The sequence below is a fragment of the Choristoneura fumiferana genome, chromosome 7, assembly GCF_025370935.1.
Source record: "Choristoneura fumiferana chromosome 7, NRCan_CFum_1, whole genome shotgun sequence".
Taxonomy (NCBI): Eukaryota; Metazoa; Arthropoda; class Insecta; order Lepidoptera; family Tortricidae; genus Choristoneura; species Choristoneura fumiferana.
Window position 1 is genome coordinate 6,609,973 of NC_133478.1, and position 26,036 is coordinate 6,636,008.

Sequence of the window (26,036 nt, forward strand, 5' to 3'; positions counted from 1 at the left end):
GTCGTATATACACCGGTCATTGCGTAAATCGGTAGCAGTGTGTGTAATCGTTCACCTTTTATTCCTTTAGCTCTAGCAGGGAACAGACGGATATGCCCGCTTGCATACAAGTCAACTGCCGATCACCCGTCGGGTGAAAATTTGTTTACTTAATTCATAATGACTGGGTTGTTATTATTACTGTTAAAATCTACTTTTATAAACGATTTATAACCAAATATTTTGTTTTAATTACGAATGGTTTTCTACTCTTTAATAGATACTCCTACAGGTTCTTCCTTTACATAAATAAAAAGCGGGTAGTCGTCAACACTTGATTATATTTCAAATAAGTTCTTCAGGTAAATAAAAAAATACAAAACGTATTGTGATTGGCGGACTCCAATATTGAAAACTTGGCTATGTATGATTTAATTTTAAATGCATTTACTATATTTTTAGTACATGACGTTGTGGATTTAGAAATTATCTATCATGCGTGGATAGATAAACAACACTTAATAACTAGTTTCACAGCACAGGCATCAACATACAGAATGGTAGGATTTATAACTTCATTATTCAAGTTGACTCGTCACTTGCAGCTTTACATTTTAGATTTTTAGCAGCCATAACTTCGGAAATGGTTAGCAATTCGAATGCTACTGTAGTTGTTTATGAGTGTCGCTAATTACTTATAAGGTCAAAATCATGTCATAAAAATGAAAAAAGTCGAAGATTTAAATTTAAATCAGAGCCCAAAAACTTTAATATAACTTGCTACCAAATTAGTTAATTAAGATACCTTTGCCAATAACACCCAATTACCTTAAAACCAGAGCTTTCAAGATTTTATTATTGCCATGAAAGGCTTTATGGGCTTACGCGCGAGCGATCGCATTCAGTCTCTTTCTACCTTCATCTTACTCGTACACCGTAGAAAGAAGTGGCGAAAACGATTGTGATTCCGAATGCATTAGACAATAAGGGAATCCTAGTTCAGGCACTTGTTGTGAATATTTATCTTACAGTATGTTTCAGTTCTTAGTTAAAAATGACGTAAACTGAGTTTTTTTGAATAAATTATTATTATAAACTAGGTAGATACGTTATAGAATAAGAACTCAGTTTCTATATGCTGCAACCGAAACATAACTGCCTCGATAGATAAAATAACATTCTGCAGTTGAAGCCGTCCAAGTAACACGTACACAATTACTGACACTATCTATAACTAGAATATATCTATAAATGTATTACATAAACAGGAAAACTTATAACTTTCAACGGTTGGACCCATTAACACTAAGAGCGAGTAACTGATTATATTTTCTGTTTCCATTACATCATTTATAAATGGTAATTTTTCGAACAAACTTTTAACACAGTTTACATTATTATCATTAAGTGCAAATGGGATCCAAAATGTTGATAAAATATGTAATTAATTTTGCTTTCTAACTAGATTATGTGATGTAGAACATGTCATAGTGGTACATCTAACTATATCTCAAATGTCAAGTCATTATTGTAGTGTCCGTGATTTAATTTTCAACAATGCTTGATCTAGTGTGGTTGGCTCACAAAAAACAAATCAACCATTACAAGTGCATTAAACAATAATAACGAATTGAATTCGATTACTTAAATAAATAGATAAACGATTTTGATACAACTAACATAATCCTACTTACACTAACAAAACATGGTGAAACAAAAAAATAACGTGTGCATCAATCGATTAAACATTATAAATAAAATATCGACGCACGTCCTAAACCTAAAGTCTTACCACTGGGTACTGCACCACTCACGGCCTGTCGTGAGATGGCCGAATAAGATTAGTTTCTTGTTGCAATTTGATTAGCGATTCATTGGAGCATGCTTAGGCCGATACTATTGTGGTTTCAGAGTAGAAAAGTTATTGATTACTCATATGTTGATGTAATCAAACTTTTTAGACTCTAGAGTGCAGTATCAAATGTAACAGGGGTGATAACACCAATCAATTGATTTACTTGTTATAAGCTTTGTATGTTGCCACATCAATCGACTGTTTTTTTGTTCTAAAACAACGAAAGACGTAATTTTGCAGTTTGAAAATTTATCTGCTTTTCAGGGCTAAACATTTTTTTTTACTGGTCGCGTCATGGAATTATTGTGTTATGGTGTTATCTACCCTATTGACAAATAATAAATTGGACGACAAAAATAAAATATCACTAGTTGCACTAATGCATAAAGATATTAATTATTTATACATAGTAGTAGTATAGTACAGTTCTACTTTTTGCAGTCACGTAATTTTCGATTTCGCTTTCTCAAATTGGTATTTAAACTATTAGTTAATAACTAATCCTCACGCATACACTCAACTGTCTTTAAAATTGTCAAAGTATAACAATCATTTAGTTAGCATTTCAGCGATCTATTCAACTGAAAAATGGATGAAATATGTTAGTGAGAAACACTACAAGAAGTTCAGAGTTCGTAGTTTTCTTCTTTTTTCATTTCATGCCTTTAAAATAAGACAAAATTTTATTGAATACATCTGACGATTGTCAACGCGTAGGATCAGTTCAGTATCCACATTATTTATAAAATTATTTAGAATATCTGGCAGTCAGTGCTTTTAACTAATATTTACAGAAAACACTTCATATTTGGTTCTTGATATCTTATTGTAACATTAACATGTGAACATATCTGTCAAAGCCGAATCACAGGCCCAACGTTCCTTGCGCATTTAGGAAACCACACGAACCAATTACGGTGAAGTGATCTGCTTAACAACCAATCAGACCAAATAAACAGCTGATCAGTTTATCAGAAGAACCAATTAAATTGGTATGTGTGGTAGCATTCGAAGGGCCAAAATTTTTAGAGATTGGCTTTTTCAATTATCTTTGATCACTTCTAACACTCAGCACCATGAGTTTGTTATGTAGTCACCACACAATTAAATTCTTTACCTGCCTAGGTTTCGGCATCAGCTAAGACTTTTGGCCTTTTGGCCGGGGTGATACTACCACACAGTTGTCTGCTAGCTGGTTACGAATAGTAGAATTTTCCTTTCTCAGTTCTGTTAGTTCTTGGTTAAGCCTCAGAATTTCTAGAACTAGTTTTTCGTTGTCTACCTCTAGTTTCTCCAATCTGAAAATAAATTTTGAATTTAAATAATTTTCATACACTTGAGATTTAAATTGGTACTGCCAAACCAATAAGTCAGTCAGAAGCTTAGGTGATTGTGATCTTTTGGCGATCAAAACAAATAGAACGTACAGACGCGGTTTAGCTCGTGTCCACACATTTCATATAATTCACCCTCTTGGTGACGAATTTCCATGAGTCCGTCTTTAGCGCTCACAAGCAAGCCTGTGCAAAATTACAAGCTCTTTGTTCCAGTAATTTGGGTTGTGCGTTGATGCCAGTCAATTGTTAAATAAATGGAAGTTTGTGAGTAGTGCCTGCAAGTGCTTCTGCTTCAGGCTAAAACAACAGGACAGCTTTGGTTGAAACTTGGTATGTAGATAGCTGGAGATCTAGAATAATATATAGCCTAGTTTTCAGAGTTCCGTCACAAAACACAGATAGTTCAGAAGTCAATCTCCATACAAGTGCGCTCGAGCAACGCACACATAGACACTGCTCACGGACACGATATCTCGGCACGGTTGGGACCAGTGCGAGCGGGAGTGCCATGCGCTTGAGACACGCGTCTGTGAACTTTTTTGTGCAATAATGGCGCAATAAAAAAAAGTTATTATAACTGTTCAGTGGACGGTTGTTTAAATTCAACATTAAACGGTGAATTGACGTTTTTTGAGCTACCAGTGGTTTCAGGTTTTATTCATTTATATATATTTATATTTATTTATTTCAATCCCGGACTTTCAATTTAACTAGTCCAAAGTCCTAATAGTTACGCGTGCGAAGCGGCGGATGAAGGCACTAGCATAATATACTATATTTATAGATACGAAAAAATAAGAAATGTTAATGTCGAAGAATTATCTCAAGACACACCTCTTTTGTTTCTCCGTAAGTTCAGTAATGTGGTCGCAGGCCTTAGCCAGTATTCCCCCCTTGCTGGCTGTGTCAGGGAGTCCCGAGTTAGGTACAAGAGCTGCCAATTTGGTAATCCAGGTGTTGATTTTATCTCTACGCCGCCTCTCGACCTCGTTGTGTGTAGCACGCCTCTTGTCGTCTCTCTGAAATCACAAAAAGTTATTTGGAAGGTTAGGCAGAATAATGTATTGTACTATTGTACTGACGAAGATTTCCGCCTAGGATGGCATTCATTTTTACGTGTAAAATTAGTACCTACAGAGCAACACAACTGTTGACCATGCTACCAGATGTCTGATGATGAACACTGTTTGAGTTCGAAACGCGTCAGTGTAGTGTGGTGGTGGTGACAGTTGGGTTTGTGTGATTTGTGCGTGATGAACACACATTTGTTGCATATCGTAACTATCATAAAGATCGCAAGTGAGCAAAGTAATCGTTTTTATTAGTTCACTGATATGGACGGTCTACGTGACGCAAAGTAATGCTTGGTTGAATTATTAAATGACATAAATAAAGGCTAAGAAAAAAAAAACTGTTAACTTCTTTCAGACTTACTTTTTTAGCAGTCACAGATTTGGTCTGCATAGGGTCCTTTCGTGTGGCCTTCTTCTGCGTTGTCGCCGTGCCAAATACTTCAGCTGGATTGCTTATCACATAGAACTCGCCATCTGGAAGCACTGCGAATATAAATCTCTAAAAAGGTCTGACTAAATAACCTTCCGAACCATTGGAAATCTTAGCAACGAAATATCAATCAGCACATACAATGTAAACGTAACCCAAGGTGCATTAGCAATAGTATAGTAATTCTGAATTTAATTACACATATTTGACAGGATTTTGCTAAAGTCAAGTGTTGCATTAAAGATTGTGTGTAACTGCCACTTGCATTAATGTGATTTGTGATGGATTATTTATGCAGTATTGAAAGACGTAACCTACTAATTAAATCAGTGTTTTTCAAACTTTTTCAGGACAAAGCCTCCCTGGGTTTGAAAAATAATTATTTGACGACCCCCTGTTTACCTCCACTTTCAGTTATTTGTACTAAACTTACATTGATAATACAAACATTGAATAATAATACACAATAATGATGAGTGTTTTTAAGATACTGCAACCCCCTTAAGAGGCATCCGCGACCCCTGGGGGTCATAACCCACAGATTGAAAAACACTGCATTAAATGGATAGTTCAGTCTTTTAGTAAATTAGTATGCATGATTTGCTCCCATTCCAATATTTATTCAGTTCCTTTTTTCTATTTCATTCCTATTCAAACTAGTTTTTACAAGGAATCACTTACTAAGTCAACACTATTGATTGATTGGTTGGTCAATGGCAGCTATCCAGAGTACTTTTGAAGTGAGTCAGTGCAATTGCTCGCTCTCAATATATTGTACTATGTGTACAAAGAGCCGAAAAAAAGATGGGAATAGATAATTCTAATATAGTGTCAAGAACTAATTCATTTTAGTACTTAGTATGTGTTCCATAGACTGTCATAAAGTGATCTAATCAATTTAATAACCAACTAAGTTTATGCAACTGAGTTGAGCAAAGTTTTCTTATGCCAAAGGTATAGTACAATCTTACCGTGAGTTGGTGAGTGAGAAGACATGTTGTTTGAAGATTCTTCAGATGTCATGTGGACCAATTTGTAAGTAACTGCACCAGCTGTAATAAGCATTTTCCTTACTTAAAATCTGATAGTGCGGTTAGACACATATTGAACTGGACAAAAGTGAGTGAGTTTTTTCACATTGTTTTCCATGCATAGTCATCTTCATAACCAACAGGTAGGGCCCAAATTATTTCCCAACTTAATTAGGTCCTGCCATTTTGCCGGCCGCTACTGCAGCACACTCGCTTTGCTCGATCAACTCGCATGTTGTGGTCGCAATTGTACTTAAAACTCGTCCTCACTTCACTCGTCATCATACCCAATTTTCCAGAACCTACATTGACAGTAAAAGTGGCCAATTACCATAATCTCTTTGAAGTAGCAAATATTTGGCGCTTCCATTGCTAGTTATGTTATGTAAGGGGAACAAGGTAAAAGACAATATTCCTATTACTGTCCAGATCTCAGAGTTCATCTGTATGGTATCTATGGATAAAAGTTAGTATGTTTATTGCATCAACTTGCAAACTGCTTTCTTGGCTTGTGTTTAGTGAATAAGAGCAGTTTTAAACCATACTAAATTCCTTCATGTGATTTAATTGCCTTATTGATAAGTATTATGTTGATTAAGATTGAATGTATCTGAGTATTCCGAGTAGCATCCTTGTTAGGAACAACAGCAGGGCGAATTAGAACTCTTAAGGGGCTGTTTCACCACCTATTGATTCATCTTATTTGACAGATAAATGTGATGCCATCTCCGTCTATTTGAACAAAACAAACAGAGACGGCATCACATTTATCCATCTCGATAAATTTAATCAATGGATGGTGAAACAGGAGGTAAATCTACTTTTGCTCTGGTTTGAAAATTTTGTAGACCCTACGTAAACACTAATCCAGACGTGTCAAAGTGAAGGGACACTTGTGGACAGATCATGATTAAAATTTGAATGCAATGCAATAATTAAAGAGAAATGCTTTAGCTGCCTTTTCCCATCAGCAACTTCCGAACAATACTTACACCATGAAATAACAAGCCCACTTTAAACCACAAATTAGAGTATGTGTGTTGATGGCACTGAGAAGTGTTATAAGATGAATAGCGAGTGCTTGGGTATCATATAAGATGGTTAGTTTGTTCAATGAACCATCCTAAAACGTCAAATTACTATTAAGGTTTTATATGATTATTGATTATAGGGTTAATTTTGAAAAGCTGAACTTACACAGTTCTCTGAAGTTATACGTCGTGGCGTTTGCGTCCAAGTTGGGCCCAAATAAAGAGTGAGAGACTAATTGTGACCGTTCCTCAGCACTCCCTGGAATTTAACATAATTAAATTTAATACTTAATTCAATAATACTCTTCATGAATTACTTGTACTTAACTGATAATTGAATTGTATTAGCGATAGGTAAACAAACAAAGTATAACCAACAAGCTAAAACGTCAAAAGGTTTCTCGGTTTCCACTTACCAAACGTTCCTTCGTCCACCATGCCCATTAGTTCTCCGTCTCCACTGCAATCAATAGGCGGAATATAAAATAACAATCACTTAAGTGAACGCACTCAACGAAGACTGCGTCGTTTCGTTTGTCAAGAGACGAATGTACGGTGACCTTCGCTAACATTATTTTTACCGTGATAATTATGTAATGCACTTCATAATGGACCACAAATTTTACAGACAAACTGTACTTTACCTGTTTTCGAGAGAATTATCATGTATGTCATCGTCAATTTCCACTTTGGCCATTGCGCGTAATTAATTTTGAATTTTCTCTAGTTGATCACGGGGACAAAATAAAAGGGTCATGTGACGAGGGCATAGATATTTTTTACTTTTTAAACATCAAAGACACCTATTTCATATTTTTATAAGGGTTTCTGTACACGAACAATAAATACGCTTTTTGTCTATGGGCATTTTTGTAGATTCGATCGATAAGAAAAAAAACATCACGCATTAGCAGATTAGCCAACACAACGACAAAAATGTCACGCTAGTGCTCAATAAATTCAAACGTTTACTTTTTTAATTTCATATCATAAAGTATTCGTTGAAGAATACATTTTTTCTCAATTTAATATTATAGATTACAGACCTCAATTTTATTTAACTAGATTACCCAAGTACAGTCAAGTGTAAAAATATGAACTTATTCAAAGTTTTAAAAATAAGTACCACAGACTCTTATTCCGACGCAATAAGGCCGTAGGTAACATATTTTTGAGTGGTTCGAATAGATAGGTACTTTTTTTTGCACGCCCATAGAAGCTCATGTGTTACCGTACAACGGCTAACCGATAGTGACTTTTTCAACCTCGACATTGGCGGAATCATCGATAGTTTCGATGGAGCTATATTTTTTCTAAAAATTGAATTAAGCTCGTGTCAGTTTTTTTGGGCGTTTAGGTACACATAAAACAGGGTCGGTATTTCCATGTTGGTATTATCCGGGCCGGGAAAGAGTGTCACCCTACAGAGATCAAGGTCTAGTCTTAGTTCTCTGGTAGTAAGAAGTTAATCTATGGTCTGAATAACGACCGAAACGACCGAAGTTTCGATTTTGGTTTTGGTGGGTTCGGCATAAAAATTCAGTTTCGGTCAAAAAGTTTGCAAACCCTTCGGACGCTCTGTTAATTTTGGGTGCGCTTGGCCACAGGCTTGGCATAGCAAGCAATGGCTTAGTAGCTTCTTAGTAGCCGTTACGAAAAAATTGTGGGCGGCAAAATTCCATAAATAAATAATATTGAATAATATCTAATAATCTATAAATACTTATTTCACAGTTTTGTTGCACTACGATTCCGACTGATTAGAATGAGCACGAAATTTTCCATTACAGCGAAATCGGGGAATCCCCTTTTTAAAATTAATGGTAGAATACCTACTGACATAGACTTACTTAGCCAGCTAAATAGCAAATTTCATAGAAACTAAATTACTCATTGGTGTTTTTATACAAAGAGTTCTACAATTATATAACCAGTTGGTTTTGTTTTCAATCCTTCTATTTTAGTCATCGTGTACCTACTACCACCGCAGGTGCAGCAGGGCTACTACGAAACTCGAAACTCGAAGTTTGTGTCGTGCGGTCCCTCTGTCACTTATACTATTTAATACGAGAGCGAGAGGGACTTTCGAACTTCGGAGTAGGCCCTCAGGAGGAAGGAAACTCAATTACTCGATGGATCCGACCGATCATCCATCATAATTAATGGATGATTGGCCGCTCTGTTACCATTAACTTTTTGTGCGGAATTAAAATATAAATCATGGACACGGATTTGGTTCGTTAGGTTGGCACAGAATTTTTTATTCAAACACGTTGTTTGTTTTCCAAACTTGGATAAAACTACCACCTACTGCCTCTGTAGTAGTTATCCATAGGCGTATCTAGGGTTGTTTTTCAGGGAGGGGGGGGGGGGCTGGCCTGGATTTTTGTGTGAAGTAATAATACTATTAATATACCTACCTACTGATTTAGGTACCTATTATAGAATTTCGAATCGGTAGCTCAACATCCTAGGGTAGGCACTAGGCCATTATCTACTGGGGTGGGCAGGGCCCACTATGGGCCCACTCCCCCCCCCTCCCTTATTATACGCCTATGTAGTTATCAGTCAATTTGTAGCCAATTCCAATAAAACAAATATGATTTGTTTGATAGATATGTTTGCGTGTAAATTCAATATTGTTTTCGCAAAGACTTATTTTTTACGCGTCTCCTTTTCCAGTGACGTGTTTGGATAATAATTTTTAATTTACCTAATTTGTTATTCAGCGAGGTTCTCGTCGGTTTTGAAACTTTTCATAAACACGTTCAGGAGGAAGTGCCTTCGAAGTTAATTAAACGAGCATCTAACGAAACAGATTGAATAATTTCAAACGGTCGAGGATTCAACTTTACGCTCTCGAATAAAATTGAGACAATCGTATCGTATCTAAGTATTTGCGTCATTCATTATATTATAACATGTTTATTTCTAAATAAATAGTTATGTTTGTAGTCTTTGCCTCTTTGGAATTAGACTATTCGTAATTCGTGTCGTGTTGTCCAACTCACGCTCATTTTTACGTACTTAGGTATTTTTAAATTTACGTATTTTTTAAACAGATGATCAAACCCATGAATATCATGGGTAATGATGTTTGAATTTCGAATATAAAGGAAATAAGTTTTTTTTCCACTAAAGTTGTATTTTAATTACCCCTATAATCTCAAACAAACACAATGAAACAATATTTTTTTCGAAAACTACCCGATGATGAGATTTAAAATTACAATCACGCAAGATCTCGATTCAAGATTGCATCTCATAATTACAACTCTATGAAAGTTAGATAGATAAGAAAGATGTTCCGAATGTTCCCCGCGACCTCTTTACAACGCCAATCTTACATTCCCAGTAACTCCCGCCAAAGGGACCGGGTGAGAATTTGCAAAACATCTCATCTGTGGAACAATGCAAGGTTGAATAAGACAAAGCAGGCCTAATCCGGGAGGCCAGGACCTTTCCCTTTGTACATTTTACTACACGAGCTAAAGGTACGCTTTAATGTACCCCAAAACACATTTAATACTATCGTAATTATATGTAATGTGTACCGAGTCTCTAATTGTCGGATAAATTTTATTACAAGGGGTATGAAGAGCTCCGAATTAATTATTTATGCACATTCAGAGATCGGAAAGAAACTGGTGGAAAAGGGAGCGGAGTTAATTTTGAATTAAATATCTAAGGAAAACTGAAAATAAACACGTTAAACCAAAGAGCGTTAAATTGTAGGTTCTATATTTCCACGTTACGTCGTGTATTTCATAATGATGATTGTCGTTATTTGTAAATTTAACAGTTCCCAAAGATAATAAAAATACAAATCCTAAAAATTACATGATTTCATTACGTTGCATAAAAAACAACCGTGCCAGATTACCTGTCTCTAATCCAAACAGCAGATATATTATTATGAATAATATATAAATATAATGTAAATTATTACCTATAGCAGATAACAATCACGATATTTACCGATCAGTTACATATATTACCTATTTGTACATAGGTAATTGGTACGTAAATAAAAAGGAATAGCAATTTCTTTTTGTTTACAGCTCTTGTAATCCGTTCGTGACCTCTTAATCGGCATCTATTCATCTGACTTTGTTGACTGGATTATTTCGACGAAGGTAATGGTCCCCAATTGAAATTGCGATGTTTTTTTTAGGGTCCGTAGCTCAAAAGGAAAAATGGAACACTTATATAGGATCACTTTGTTGTCCGTCTGTCAGGACGCATTTTCTAGGAACGCGTGGAGATATCACGCTGAGCTGAAATAAATATCAAATTCCTACTCAACGTTGGCGGGGAAACGCACAGATTGGCGCGGACGCGTATTGGAGGGTCGCAAGTATTGCGATGAAGCCTGGCTCAAGGCACTGGCTGACAAGAGACAGAAACGACACCAAGGCGGTTCTGCACCAACATCCGCAGACTTCTGTTGTCTGGCCTGTGGGAGAACATGTCGCTCTCGTATCGGTCTAGTCAGCCACCAAAGACGTTGTGTGCACAGGCAACACGCCAAAATTCGTCTGGAACAGACGCGTGGGCCTGATGACCTACTCAGGTCTGCTACCCCTTTGAACAGTGAAAATATCAAACTTCGAAGGCTATTACATTAACTCAGTAAAGCGCGCAACACACTCTTGACCGGTTTTTATGTTCTGATGTACCTATGAACCTTCATTAAAATATAGTAAAGTATAGTTCAGGAAGGATTCGATTTGTAGCATTCGAACATGGCAGATGTAGACAATATCTAATTTTGCTATTTCTGTTTCTTTGGCTAGTTGAAGTATAATTTTGATTGTGTTTTATGCGGCGATTAACCTTAACAGTGAACAGTGATTACAAAATTCTATATTGCTCTCGTGTCTGACATTTTTTAATGCGCAAGTGGTCTCCACGTAGTTTCTGGAATTTTACTATCAAGTTGAAAAAACTACAACCACCGTACAAGTAATTAGGACAGAAAAGCCATATTTTAAAAGAGAAGAATAGTTCAGGAAATTATGGTAACTTGCTATTCGCTTCGAAAGTCGAATTCGCTTTCGTTTTGCAACCGACTTCATAAAAAAGGAGGAGGTTATCAATTCGGTTGTATTTTTTATGTTGACAGAAGATTACAGGGCGGCTACTACGAAATTTGAAAATCGAAGCTCGTATCGTAACGTCCCTCTCACTTCGTATTAAATCCTACCTAATATTAGTGTAAGCGGGACGGCAAGATACGAAGTTTGAATTTTGCACCTTGGTAGTACAGTCACCAGCATTAATATCTGTTACAGCGTAGCGTGCAATAATATCTGACACGCCCTTCCGGCCATAGAAATAGAGTCGTATCAGATTTATGTCGGATCAGATTATGCACGCTTGTTGTGTCAGATTATCAGATATTGGTACCTATAGTAGGGCCAGATGGTCAATTCATATTTCCTGGACTATACTTACTTGACTATACTTATTAATGCTACCCGTCATCGATACCGGCTGATTGATTAACTGGCATTTAAACCGTGGCCCAAAAGTTAGTTTGAGTTATGAGAACCTAATTGTTCGGACAATATGCGTGGGACCAAGTTGTGGAACTTCGAGGCTCGCCTCCCAATTATATCTAGTTAGGCAGCTCTTCATTGATGTTAAGTAGTTGTTGATTTTAAATAATTTATTGAATCAGGTGTTACTTTGCGGAGGTCCATATCAACGAACTAAGTAAAAGAATTTCTTTGCTCACCCGCGACCTTATGATAGGTAAGTTTATGCAAAACATGCGTGTTCATGCAGTTCCTCCACCTCACACTGTAAGAACACACACAAATCACACAAACCCATCTATCACCACCACCACACTACACTGACGCGTTTCGAACTCAACCAGAGCTCATCTTCAGAGCAACACAACCGTACACCATGCTACCAGATGTTGGACTAACAAACCAACTTTACCCTGTTTTTTTGACCTTGGTTTGTTTGAACTTTCGCATTTATAATTAGTTGGTGAATACTTAAAATAAAACTAAGAGCTCAAACAATTAGTCGTCCCTTCACTGAATCATTCACTCAATCAAATCATTAAATGATTTTCAGTGTCTTGGGGAACTCTTGGGACAGATTAAGGCAATATAGACACGCCGTATCGTGTCAAGCCAAGTTCAAGCTAACAGAACTGGCGAGCAGCACCGTGTGTAATTTTACCCGAACCATTTGAGAACAAGCCAAGTCAGACCTTAGGCTTCAATATACCGGGTGTGGCCTGTCATACGAGCAAAAAATTAAAACATAGATCGTAATCGTCAAACTAAACAACATTAGTTCAGCGACTTTTAAAAACAATGGAGTCTTTGAATTTTCCTTTTTTCATCTAAATTAAATACTGCTATCAATGTACGCCATCCTTGAAAACAACTGACGTCGCCTGTCACGCTACAAACAACATTTTGCTACATTGCTTCTTCGAATAAACTTTAAAGTGTAATAAAAATTTAAAAACTAATTATTTTTAAAAGTCGCTGAACTAATGTTGTTCAGTTTAAGGAGTATGCTCTATGTTTTAATTAATTGCTCTTATTACAGGCCACACCCGATATTATCCTAAGTTATAAGAAATATAATATTTTTAGTTGTTATAAAATATTTTATATTGTTATAAATAAATTTCAGGACTGAAAGGAAACAAATAGATCTCACTTCTTTTATCATTAAAGTCAATAATCAAGGCATACCATAATGTTGAACTTGGCTCTCATTTCACATTTATGTTTTGATAGGATAATTCATTTCCTATCATAATTGTTGATAATTTAACAATAAGAAGAGCTCTTGTCTATATTCTTAGAAGATCATTTGCATATTCGTGTGCTGCCGTTTCGCATTTTTTCCCAAATGTTTTATTTGGTAAATGTTTAATTTCCCAAGTATCAAATTTCTGCGAAACGAGAATTTTTTCTCAGAATATTTTCTTATGGTTTTATTGAGCACTATAGGTTAAGTTAGGTTTGTTTTATGAAAGTTTCGAAAATAATATGGTTTTGGAGAAATTTGATACTTGAGAAATGAAACATTTGCCAAATGAATTTGTGAAAAATATTTTGCCCAAACGGCAGAGAACCCTACGATTCAGTTTAGGCTCTAAACTGAACTGCATCGCAATTTCGTACCACGAAGTTACTTTCGCGATTCAGTTCAAGCACGGTTCAGCGACAGCGATACAGACATTTTCATTCACTCACTTCAAGCGGTTTTCGTACCATGACGCTTAACTTGAGTGGGAATTGAATCGCTTCAGTGTCAAATTTAGCGATTCAGTATAAGTTACTCATTCTGTCAATTCTTTTGAATCGCTTTTTTTCAACTAATGAATTTCAAGAACGTTTAAACTTTTATTCAAGTTTTATAACATTGTGCTTCTTAACTCCTTATTCATAAAACTAACTTTTCAGTAAGAAAAGAGACTCATGGATTAGTGACAGCGTAACCATTTTATTTGTAATCAACACAACGGTTGGTAAGAACATGGAATGACATAGTTATGGTTTTCCAAAATAAAGAGGTTTTAGTATACAATATTTGGTTTGCATATAGCGGTATCCCTTTCGCGACTTAGCGTTTCAGTTTCGGACCAGAGACAATATCGGTCTTTCATTCACTTATAAACCATTGAGACTCAGCTCTGAGAAATAAACGTCGTGGTACCAATTTCGACGATTCAGTTTAGGTGCCTAAATTGAACTGCTCTGCGTTTGGATCGTTTATGAAAAGATCATGGTAGGCCCCCAGATGTTTTGACTCAGTAGTAATATGCCTATTGAAATTTGAAAACTGACGAGGAATAAAAAATATCCCTAGGAACTTTTGATGAGTGTATTGACATTGGTAATGATTTACACACACATTATGTTCTCCTTACTTGATAAGATTAGTATGTGAGTCTTGAAACGGATTCAGTAAAGTGGTTGTGTGAATAATTCATGTAATCGTAAATTCATAACGTCTTCCTCCGAGGATCCGACGTGACAAAGGTTGCCTGAAAAGCTACTGGCGATAGAAATTAAAATTGGGATGGGTGATGATGATGGGACTTTGTTTTGCTAGCTGTATATATAATGTCTTAATATTAAAAAGAATAGTAGTTAATAAACATAATATTTGTATTGAAAAAAAAAACGCCAGCATAAATAAAAAAACGCCCGTAAAAAAACGCCGACAAAAAAAGCCGCCAAAAAAGACAACAATAATTATGCGCTACCTAGCTGTTGCCCGCGACTTCATCTGCGAAGAATTCGTTTATCCCAATCCCGCGGGGACTATGCAGATTTCCCGCAAAATTTGCCTTAGTTAATTTAGTATAAGTACCTAGTAATATTTTTTTTATCTAAGCGTCGTCGGTGTCAGGGGACCGCTAAGGTTAACAGGAAACTAAAGTACATATGTTGTATTTTTTAAACCTCACTCACATTCATCCCAAAACAAAATTCTTCCTTTATTTCTCGATGTTTATTTATTGGCTGCGGGCACGCGAGCCCTAGGAAACTCGCCAAATAAATCACGTGGGATAAAGTGGCCATCATATTATTATAGTTTTTATCCAGTCGGACCTTTATTCGGACTGACACAAAAGGATAAAGATGAGCGTGATGCTTCTTTGTGTTTTATTGTGCTCTAGATGGATAACATCTGGACAATATCGTGCAGATTTACGCTTTGTCAACACTATTGGTTTGGTTTGTTGCGGAAAACCAAGGCGGTTGCTGAAGTCTATTTCCAATTTTAGATAAATAGCGAAGCTTCTTATCTTTGCTTTGTATAAAGAGTTCCAGGCGTCTTTAGCAATAGTTTTGTCATTGTATATAATAGTAATAACGAGTAGGATGTCCACCAACGAAATGGACGGATGACCTGGTTAAAGCCGTGGGTTCACGGTGGATGCAAGCCGCTTCCAAACGAAGCAACTGGAAGTCTATGGGGGACTCCTATGTCCAACAGTGGATGTCCTACGGCTGAGATGATGATGATAGTGATTAAATATATATATATCCTCCTAACATGCCCAGTGTCCTTTATAAAGGACATTGTAATTTGAACATCAAACTTATTCAACTAATTTCCTTTTGAGGTACGTTTAGGGGGATAATAAGTGGGGAAGTAATTGGACCTTATGCGGGTTACTTTAACTCGTTTACTGATCTATATACTACCACTGAACAGAACTCACTACGTTATGTACATGCTAGCTTATATACTAGAATATCTCTAAGACACTGAGATGGCGGCGTGGCTTATCTGGATCGATCGCGCGTGAGATAGATATCACTGCATTTCAAATTAATCGACACGATCCAGATAAATCATGTGCCAGCTATGGCACAGTACGGAACTCTTAAAATTATCTAGGACTTTCAGCATCAAGTTGCGGTATTTGGCGAAAACAACGTCCGTCACCTAAATGTGTTGTTGACATTTTGGGACAAAAATGCCCCCCAACTGGTTTGTACTAAGTAATTAAGTGTCGAAGTTTTCGGGTTAAGTTAACATTGTCCAAATGAAGTGTTGGTAAAAGACAAACTTTAGGTTTGTGGCCTTCAAGCGGATTAGGTGGTGACATTGGAAAACTGGTAAACAAAGCGTTGAACGTAAAGTTTACGACGATGAAAACAACTTAGGGAAGGGTGTTCCGTTTAATTTCTTTCGTCCCTCGAGTTTCTGTTTTAAAAGTTGTGGATGCGTGCTTTTGAAAGGTTTTAATGTTATTACAAAATTCTTGTTTAGCTTGCGAGTGTACAGGGTGATTCACAAGCTGTGATCGACCAATAACTTAGTTCTATGGGCTTGTTTTAGTAGCGTTGATTAGTGTTATTGGTGATCTTTTTATTTTTTTTGCCGTGTGATGTGATGTGTGCTGTGTGATCTTGAGAGTTGCGGGCAACCGGTGGATACAAGTGGCAAGTTGTTGTTGTGGCGTTCTAAGGGAAGGCCTTTGTTCAGCAGTGGACGTCTTCCAGCTGATGATGATGGTAAGAAGTCAGTTAGTGATCGTCCTATTATGGTTATTGAAAACAATAGAGTGAATGTTTCACGTACATACGGTAATACATGAACTGTATACCTACATTTACTGAGGTGTGTTGGCAATCACGTCCCAAGCCAATCATTTTGTATATCGCCGATCGTAAAATCCGCCAGATCACGAAATTCCTAGTGAAATGGCCCCATTTCATGATGTGCCTGAGAAACAACACGGCAGATCGATTAGAGCAACGCATTCGTCGATATTCCTGGCTCTATACCAGGCACATCGTGATATGCCGAAGAAAAGAAAAATTTAGGCACGACGAGCGAAGCGACGAGTGGTTAGTATGAATTGTGACCACAACGCACGAGCCGAGCGAGCGAAGGGAGCGAAAGGCGAAGTGCTAAAACCGATATGCCGGCGTTTCATGATGTGCCTATGAATTTCATGATCTGCCTGAACTGGCCAAATCATGAAATGGCGGCGTTTCATGATATGCCTAGGAATTTCATGTTCTGCCTGAACGTCACTAGGCAAATAGTTGAACGGTGAGCTTTGAACGATATGGCGGATGTTCCTTAACCAATTCATGAAATGGCGCTAGTTCACGATATGCCTAGGAATTTCGTGATCTGGCGGATTTTACGATCTGCCGCCGACATATATATTTTAATAAAGCATGGAAATAAATTTCTCTATTTGTCGATCGATACTTGTTTTTTGGATTGCTCTCTACCACTCAAAGGTTGACTGGCAGAGATCCCTGCAGGGATAAGTCCGCCTTTGTACTTAACACAACTTTTATTTATGTAACCTTTTTGTTTTTCCTTTTTGTAAAATAAAGAGTATAAACAAACAAACAAACAAATTTCTCCACAAATAAATTTTAATTAGTTAGGTTCTTTGAATGTAAAAAAAATATATTATGGTTTGTATTTGCACCATCATAAATTATGTCACTCGGCTTAGATAATTTAAGATCTTCAAAGACACGTAATTTATTTAGTACCTATTACCAAATTATTACCTTTCATAACATGTTTGTGACAATATTTATAACAACTAATTACAGCCTTCAGGTGTATTTCCTGTTTTCCTTGTACAAAAAATACGACATAATTAAGATGTTGTGCTACGACGAATAACACAAAAATGGGAAAATAATTGGCCCCACCGAAACACACATATAAACAGATTGTGTAGGTCTTCATCCTTTTGTCTATCGTGAGGGATAAATGAAAAGAAAACAATAAATAATTTATGGAATCTCATCCATACATATTCATTATGCACTTACACTGTAGAAAATTTGGAATTTTTAGCTCATTGAAAACAATAAAGTTATAATTTTACTTTATACAACACAGTATAATATAAAATGTGTAAAAATAAAAAGTATTGAAAATCTTACACAGAAAAAAAATACCCATAAAATATTGAATCCAACCCAAACACTGGCATGTTAAGCCATTCTTTATTGCGATTTGTAAAAAAGTAAAAAAAAACCGATAACGTTAAGTACCCCATCCACCATCCTGTCTAAGTAGCGCGGTCGGAGCGACGTTGGTCCTAATGACAAACTGATGGACCCAATCTACGACCACGATAACTGACGGATTGAATCAGGGTTGCCAGTTAATTGAGGTTTCGAATGGGGTTCACAAAAACATTTTAGCAAGTCATTAGGAAGAAACAAGAGTTTCTTTTTATAGTTTATTTATTTTTAACTAGCTGTTTGCCCGCGACTACGTCTGCAAAATATCGTTTCACGATAAAAGCTATCCTATGTCCTTCATATGTCTAAGCGACAGATGAGTAGAAATTTAAATACCTTCTTAACTAACCCATGCAAATAAAAACGATGAGTCTTGTTTTGGCTGTAGGTAGCAATAATTTTCCCATGAACAGTCAAAGGAAAAGAATGTTCGCAAGTCAAAATGTCTACCGAGAAGGTATTTTTTTTGTCCTGATATTCCCACGGGAGTAAAATTCCGGAATCTCAACTTAACTGACTGGATCTAATTAGTAGTATATGGGTAAGGAGCCGCAGGTAGAGCCTAGCAATATTCTATTATTTAAAATTTGTGTTATTTATTTAATTTATTAAGTAATTGGCAACGCATCTGCAATACCCCTGGTGTTGCAGATGTTTATGGGCGGTGGTGATCTCTTACCATCAGGAGACCCACTTGCTCGTTTGCCATCCAGCCGAATAAAAAAAAAATTCAAAGTTATGACAGCAAAAATGGTCCAAGAGTTAGTAAACACGAAAATACTTTTTCTCAAAAATGACCGTAAAAGTTGACTTTATTCTTCACATATCAGAAGGGGAAGTGCTAGTTTATGGCAGCGAAAAATTAAAAACTTAAAAAAGATTGCAGGCTCGCTAGCTCGACAATAATGTCGCCTATAAATTTCATTATTGTCGAGTGCAATTTTTTTCAAAAATTAAAAGGGCCATGGAAATGTTGGCATCTTTATCCCGAAAAATTGTTTAGTTCCCGCGAGATAGGAATAAATAAATTATTCAAAAAGTGTTTTGCGGGCGACAGTCAAAGTTTAAGTATATATTAATGATGAAACATTGTGAAGTTAAAGACAATCTATTGACGTGTTATTGATGATGAAGTCGTATTATATTAAAAGCCATTAATCTTTCCAACGTTTTGGGTAACGTGGGAACATTATTCAATGTCTCTCACAGTCTCGTATTGTTTACAAGACAATGTTACGTTTTATTCCCATTTTGGAGGGTAATAAAGTAATAAACTGATGTAGTACTTGGACAGCTTTAGTTCATTTCAATAGTAGGTAATTCTGTAAAATTTTATTTACAAATGAATTTTAAATTATGTTCAATATAAGCATTTTCGTTTTGTTTAAAAAAATATTTTTACTTTTTGAAAAACCGAGTTGTAGAATTTTTTTAGACATCTACGTTTTAAATATTCAATTTTGAGTCAATTAGACAAAGAGATCTCACATGATTGTCATTGACAAGGCGACCATAAAAAAGTACCTACAATACTATAGTACATTGTTGTAGAGGCTGGAAAGTAAGCAATAGATGAACGAGTTAGTTTTGACACGATACGTCAAAATTAACTCTTTACGTCAGACACGATACGTCAGATACGATATGTCAGTTTGATACTATTTAACGTTGTTGTAAAAATATATTCATAACAAAGCTTTTGCATGAGCACAATCTTTTTTTTATAGAAATACAGATTGGGTTGCCACACGAATGCAAAGCGCGTGCCGGGTCACGAGGGAATACCGATTGTGTTCCTTTTTCGAATTGAAAAAACACGTTCGATTTCTGAATGTGGACTAAATGTTGCCAGATTTATTTTACCTACCCTTTGATTTTATTGGGAGGTGGGTTCATTTTTTATTCCACTGGCTGTTTGTTTGTTTATACCATTGGATGTGGATTTATACATATTCATAGGCGACTAAACACGCCCACGGCTTTACTCACGTGAAATATTAGTTCTGGCAGTTGAATTAAAACACACACACACACACACATACAAATCCCATCCATACTTTCTTACTCTATGTACTAATACTTTAAATGCCAAAGTAACAGACAGATTGGTTACCTCCCGTAGAACCAATTTAGATTAAATTTGACGTGGAAACAAAGATACTTTGATGAAAATGTTTTTCTTAGGACAGGTAAGTCCCATGAGTTTACATAATCCAAATTTAAAACCTCAGTGCTTGTAATATTTTTTTATTCCTGATAGCGGCAAACGAATTCTTCGCAGACGGAGTGGGGGTTTAGTTTATAATATTAGTAGGATTAAGTAGTAGGGCCGAGTGGAGACGGCGGATCGGCAAGTGCAGCATAGGACGTCCACCAACGAGATGGACGGATGACCTGGTTAAAGTGGCGGGTTCACGGTGGATGCAAGCCGCTTCCAACCGAGGCAACTGGAGGTCTATGGTGGAGGCCTATGTCCAAAAGTAGACGTCCTATGGCTGATATAATGATGATGATGATGATGATGAGGATTGAGTAGGTCTAACCTCTAACTAATTAACTGACTAATTATCTCCTAGCATAGAGCATAGCGCTGACTAGTGTCATTTCACTGCCGTCCATTAATTAGACCACAGGTAATTGGAATCGATTCAGGGCAATCGCGGATGTGTTGAAGCTACGACACTAATTGTGCAAAATTATGTAACGTAAATGTCCGAGTGCTCGACACGCTAGTGCCCAATAGATGACACCCTTCTGTCACCTCTATTGCTAACTATTGCATACTTTTGCTAATGAAAAAAAAGATTTTACGCCTAAATTGGAATAAGTGACGAGCACTCGTACATTTACCTTAGCTAGTCATTAACTACCTACTCGTATTGTGCTTTGGTAGGTGTTTCGGGAGACGGCGTGAGCAAGACTTACTCAACCGAATTTGATCAGTTATGTTGTAGGTAATACAATTTTTTTTTTAATTTTGACATTGTTGTACCAGTATTAGTGATATTAACGATACGTATTTTTAACTGTTACTTAAGTGTATAGTCACTCTACAAATAAATGGTTGTGAACGATCCATTATCAATTAGTGACCAACCCTACGCTCCTGGTTGGCTACTAGGAAATTCAAAAATCAAAGTTCGTATCGTACCGTCCCTTTCACTCTCGTATTAAATAATATTAGCGACAGCGGGACGGCAAGATACGGAGTTCGAATTTTGCACTTCGTTGTACAGGGCCTGCTCGCGGCTCCCGAATCGCCCAAGTACCTACATATGAACGCTGACTTTTAATCGATGATCTGAAGTTGAAAAATAATCAGTACCTAAAGTTATATATATCCAAATATGCTAAGTTAAACGTCCCAGTGCTCAACACGCTAATTAGCGATTAATTAGATTATGCCCAAATAGACGACACCCTGCTGTCATATCTATTGCTAATGACATAAGATTAAAGAAGCCAACTATTGGGACAGTGACGAGTACTGGTACGTTTACCTTAACTAATTTAGTCAGTAGATTTTTTCCTTTCGTGGATAATCACTCGCTTCATTAGACATGGGATAGATAGCGGAACAATCTGATAATAACCGTACGCTGTCTCGCCTCGCCTCACGTGCTTGGAGTATTAAACTAAATGAGCCGCCGAGCCAATATCTGTGTAAGTATAATACATTTATTTGTCAAAATTCTGCACAAGAAAAATAAACCAACTAAAAGTAACCTAACCATAAAAAAAACATTTTTAATACAAGCTTTTTTTGCTTACTGTACTTTTTGTTGACTTTACATGCATTGTCACCCAAACTACATTTGCATACTAAATTTCAAATTGATGCTATTAACCGTTGAAGAGTTCCGTCCTGCGGAGACGATCCTGGCTGGACTACCAGGAATGTTACTACTAGATTATTGTATTGTCACGCAATTTACATAAGTAATCCAAATTTCAAGTCAATCTGACTACTGAAAGTTGGTCAAATTTAACTTGTAAGATTTGATTACAGACATAAATACAGACAGACAACGGGACAAGTGAAACTAAATAAAAGCTTGTAAAAATCTAAGCGTCTTCGCAAACGTAGTGTTGGACGCCCTCCGGCCAGGTTGTGCCGATCTGCGAAAAGCTGCTGGTAGAAGCTGGATGCGTTTAGCAGAGGACAGGCGCAATGGCGCTCTTTGGGGGAGGCCTATGTAAAGCAGTGGACTGCTATAGGCTGATGATTACGATGATGATGATGAAAATCTACGATTTCGGTTTCACGTTCATTTTGGCGTCAGTTCAGTCCATCATTATGGTTTTCTATCATTGATATCTGTTTGACCAATAGAATATCAGAACGTTTAAAAGGGTTACATGGTCATTATGTTATCATTTTGACCAGACCGAGCGTTTAACCGATGTATTCCACTCGCGATGGGATGCGAGTTAGCCTAGAATTCCACTGCAAACAAAAATTGATTTTTACAAGCTTTTGTTTGTTTGTGTTAAAAGCAGGTTAATTTTGATCCGCTTTTAGGGGTCGGATTGACTTGTATTTTGTTAAGGTTACATAATGTAGGTAGGATCAAAATGCACAGCATTAATTTTGCAGTCAGCATAAAAAACTCATTTTTTTTTTTACAAAACCTTATTTATTTTTACTTTCCAAGGAAAAGAATGCAATTATTAAACAATAAAATATCGAGAAGTAGGTGCATACGAAACGATGTCGTTAAACTAACCAACAACGGAATTGTCAAACGTTAACTTGAGCTACGCACACAATCACGTTGACTGATCTAACCGGCTGGCCTTTTTGAGTCTAAGGCTTAAGGTTTGGATGAGCTTGTGGCCCTGCTAGCATCCTAATGTTTAAGTGGCCTTATTCTTTTTACAGAGGGTTGTGGTGCCCTCTCCGGTTGGTTTTGTACTCTAAACTTGCGTGGATCGAGTTATTTGCCGACATGCCGGAATAATGTTATCATACGGGAACATGGCGGGAATACTATTTTCAAAGTATTTTTTGGCAAAAAAAACTATACATCGGTTTTCAAGGTTCCGTATCTCAAGGGTGAATGAGAGTTGCGGGAAAACGGTGGATGCAAGTGGCGAGTTGTCGTTTATTGTAGCGTTCTAAGGAGGAATTTGTTCAACAGTGGACGTCTTCCGGCGGATGATGATGATGATGACCTTAAGAGGAAAAATTAAATCCTAATAAAATAACTTCTTTAAATACACCTACTTGTTATTTGATAAGTGATGTAGAACGTGATTACCTTTCATGAGAATTATGTAATTTAATTAGCCGTGAATCATTAAAAAAGTTTTTGGTAAAAAAACATTTTTAATACAAGCTTTTTTTGCTGACTGTACTTTTTGTTGACTGTACATGCATTGTCACTCAAACTACATTTGCATATTAAATTTCAAGTCGATGCTATTACCCGTTGAAGAGTTCCGTCCTGCGGAGACTGTCCTCGCTGGACTACCATGATGTCACTACCAGATTATTGTATTGTCACGCAATTCACATAAGTATGCCAAATTTCAAGACAATCCGACTACTAGAAGTGGGTCAAGTTTAACTTGCAAGATTTGACCCGCACATACATAGATTCATACATTAATTAAACATTAAACATACATTGCAAGTTAAAAACAAACTTTTAAAATAAATCGCCATGTTGTTCATGTGTCTGTCATGTGCCCATACATATTCCTTTCTATCTAGTTAAAAAAATAAATATCATGGGACACTTGTCACCAATTCACCTAGTCCCAAACTAAGCAAAGCTACTAGGCAACGGATAAACATACTTATATAGATAAATACATACTTAAATACATATTAAACATCCAAGACCCGAGAACAAACATTCGTATTATTCATACAAATATCTGCCTCCTGCCTTTTCACCTATGTGACCCTTTTATTCCAAGAGGAGGCTGTGCCCTGCAGTGGGACGTACATAGGCCAAGATGATGATGATGATAACCTATTTTCAGTGGGCCAAGTCCGGCCCGCGAGCCCCTCTAATCCGGCCCGCGGAAAGAAAGCGAGAGAGTTTTATAAGACCCGCCACTGACGGTAATTGGTCATAATCATAGATAGCCACTCATGAACATAATCAACACCAAGTGCGTTCCTTATGCGTTACTCGTATCTAGGTACCACCTGAAGACTAAGGGGCTGTTTCACCATCCATTGATTAGTCTTAACTGACGGTTAAATGAGATGCCGTCTCCATTTATTCGAGCAAAACAAATTTAACCATTAGTTAACACTAATCAATGGATGGTGAAACAGCCCCTAAGTCTACTTAACTAATGTATTACTCCATGACCAGCCAGTCTTGGCCCGCACGAATTTACATTAAGTGCAGTGTGGCCCTTGAGTCAAAAAGTTTGAAGACCCCTGTATTAGAGTAACAAACTCCAGACTCCAACAATACGGCGTGGAAGATACCTATCGAAAAATCACCAAATTCTACCAATAAATGGTAAAGTATAAACCGTAAACAAGCCGCCATGACAATGTCAGCGGATCATGACATATTAAATTAGTAACAAAATAACATAATATTTACACCGATAGTAACGAAAAAGCTATATCTCAAAAAAATAATTAAGTAATATGATTATGGCATCCGACTGACATTTAAAAGACATTCAAGACTTTTAAAAACCTGTTTACGGTTTGTGCTAGTGCTGCATTCTGACGGCAGAACATTGCAGTAATATTCCGTATTTATAGTGATCTTGAAGTTTCAGAATACGTATCGTACATTGACTTGACCGTTCTGTTATTATTCGAGCTGCAAAGTCATTGTGTTGCTCGCTTTGCATCCCATTCATTATTCCCCAATCCTCTCAGACACAAATGCTTTCCGTATCGCGTAGTTTACGCTACATATGTCTCCAATAAGACCTTTACGGTTTTATGTAACAAAATTTGAACATCCTGAAGCGCACTTAAACATAAATAGGTATTTATTACGGTCGGCCTGGACCTTTCTTTGGCAAATATTTTATTCAGGGAGTGTAATGGAATCCTTTTGCGGATTTCGCAATTGGAAATAGAGGATGGTAAAGTTGAATACGTTTGTGATTGGAAAGTTTGTATGAGATTCGTTTGTGGGACGTTTTTAAAAAGTGTAAACGTTTTTTTTCAAATTGAAATGTAAAACTCCTAAATTAAGAATAGGTAAAATTACTGGCACTTGAGGTATCCCATCTTAGGCCTCTAGGTTGGCAACGCATCTGCAATCGCCTTGGTGTTGCAGGTGTCTATGGGCGGTGGTGATCTCTTACCATCAGGAGACCCACTTGCTCGTTTGCCATCCAGTCAAATAAAAAAAAGGTATTTTAGAGTGGTATTGTTGCTTTCTAGCTGTTTACCGCAACTCAAATGAAAAATAATTTACGTCCTATTCTCAGACCTACCGAACCATACACATAAAAAATATACAAATAAATGTTTTTGAATTTGAATATAAAAATATATATGTGTATGTATTGATATTCATACACAAAAAAAGTCTTAATAAGCGCTTTTCACTCTCCACCGTAAATTATCCTGGAAAGTGTACAGTTTTTATCCCAAAAAAATGCAGTTCCCGCGGGATAGCTATAAACGAAATCACGCAGAGCGACTTAATTTATATTAAATCCATTATGGATGATGATCTTTGTAAGGAGTCTGAGTAATTAGAGCCAATTTCGGAAAGCGTTTTAATGTTCTATTTACTTTCTGTGTTAAGCTCTCTGCATAAGTAAAAATGCTGTTAAAACTCAAACGAGATCTGTAG

The 26,036-nt window shown here is 36.7% G+C and overlaps 1 protein-coding gene across 2 annotated transcripts; it reads right to left on the minus strand.

The window, feature by feature from the left end:
* Positions 1–302: 302 nt before the first annotated feature.
* Positions 303–7,517, minus strand: LOC141429573 (upstream stimulatory factor 1-like). 2 transcript variants are annotated; one of them, XM_074089948.1, is made up of 7 exons: positions 7,381–7,517; positions 7,153–7,196; positions 6,903–6,995; positions 5,646–5,726; positions 4,606–4,718; positions 4,006–4,190; positions 303–3,132 (listed from the first exon to the last, which is right to left on the minus strand). In XM_074089948.1, the coding sequence occupies exons 1-7, from the start codon at positions 7,431–7,433 to the stop codon at positions 2,973–2,975; spliced, it is 729 nt and encodes a 242-aa protein (XP_073946049.1). In that variant the 5' UTR covers positions 7,434–7,517; the 3' UTR covers positions 303–2,972. The 2 variants fall into 2 exon arrangements, with proteins under 2 accessions (XP_073946049.1, XP_073946048.1); XM_074089947.1 differs by having other exon boundaries at positions 4,606–4,727.
* Between the last annotated feature and the right edge of the window lie 18,519 nt (positions 7,518–26,036).

Coding starts and splice junctions, on each gene's coding strand:
- LOC141429573 (XM_074089947.1), bottom strand. CDS start 7,433: ATGGCCAAAGTGGAAATTGACGATGACATACATGATAATTCTCTCGAA. Junction 7,197..7,380: donor GATAATTCTCTCGAAAACAG/GTAAAGTACAGT, acceptor TATTGATTGCAG/TGGAGACGGAGAACTAATGG. Junction 4,191..4,605: donor AATCTGTGACTGCTAAAAAA/GTAAGTCTGAAA, acceptor TTGTGATTTCAG/AGAGACGACAAGAGGCGTGC.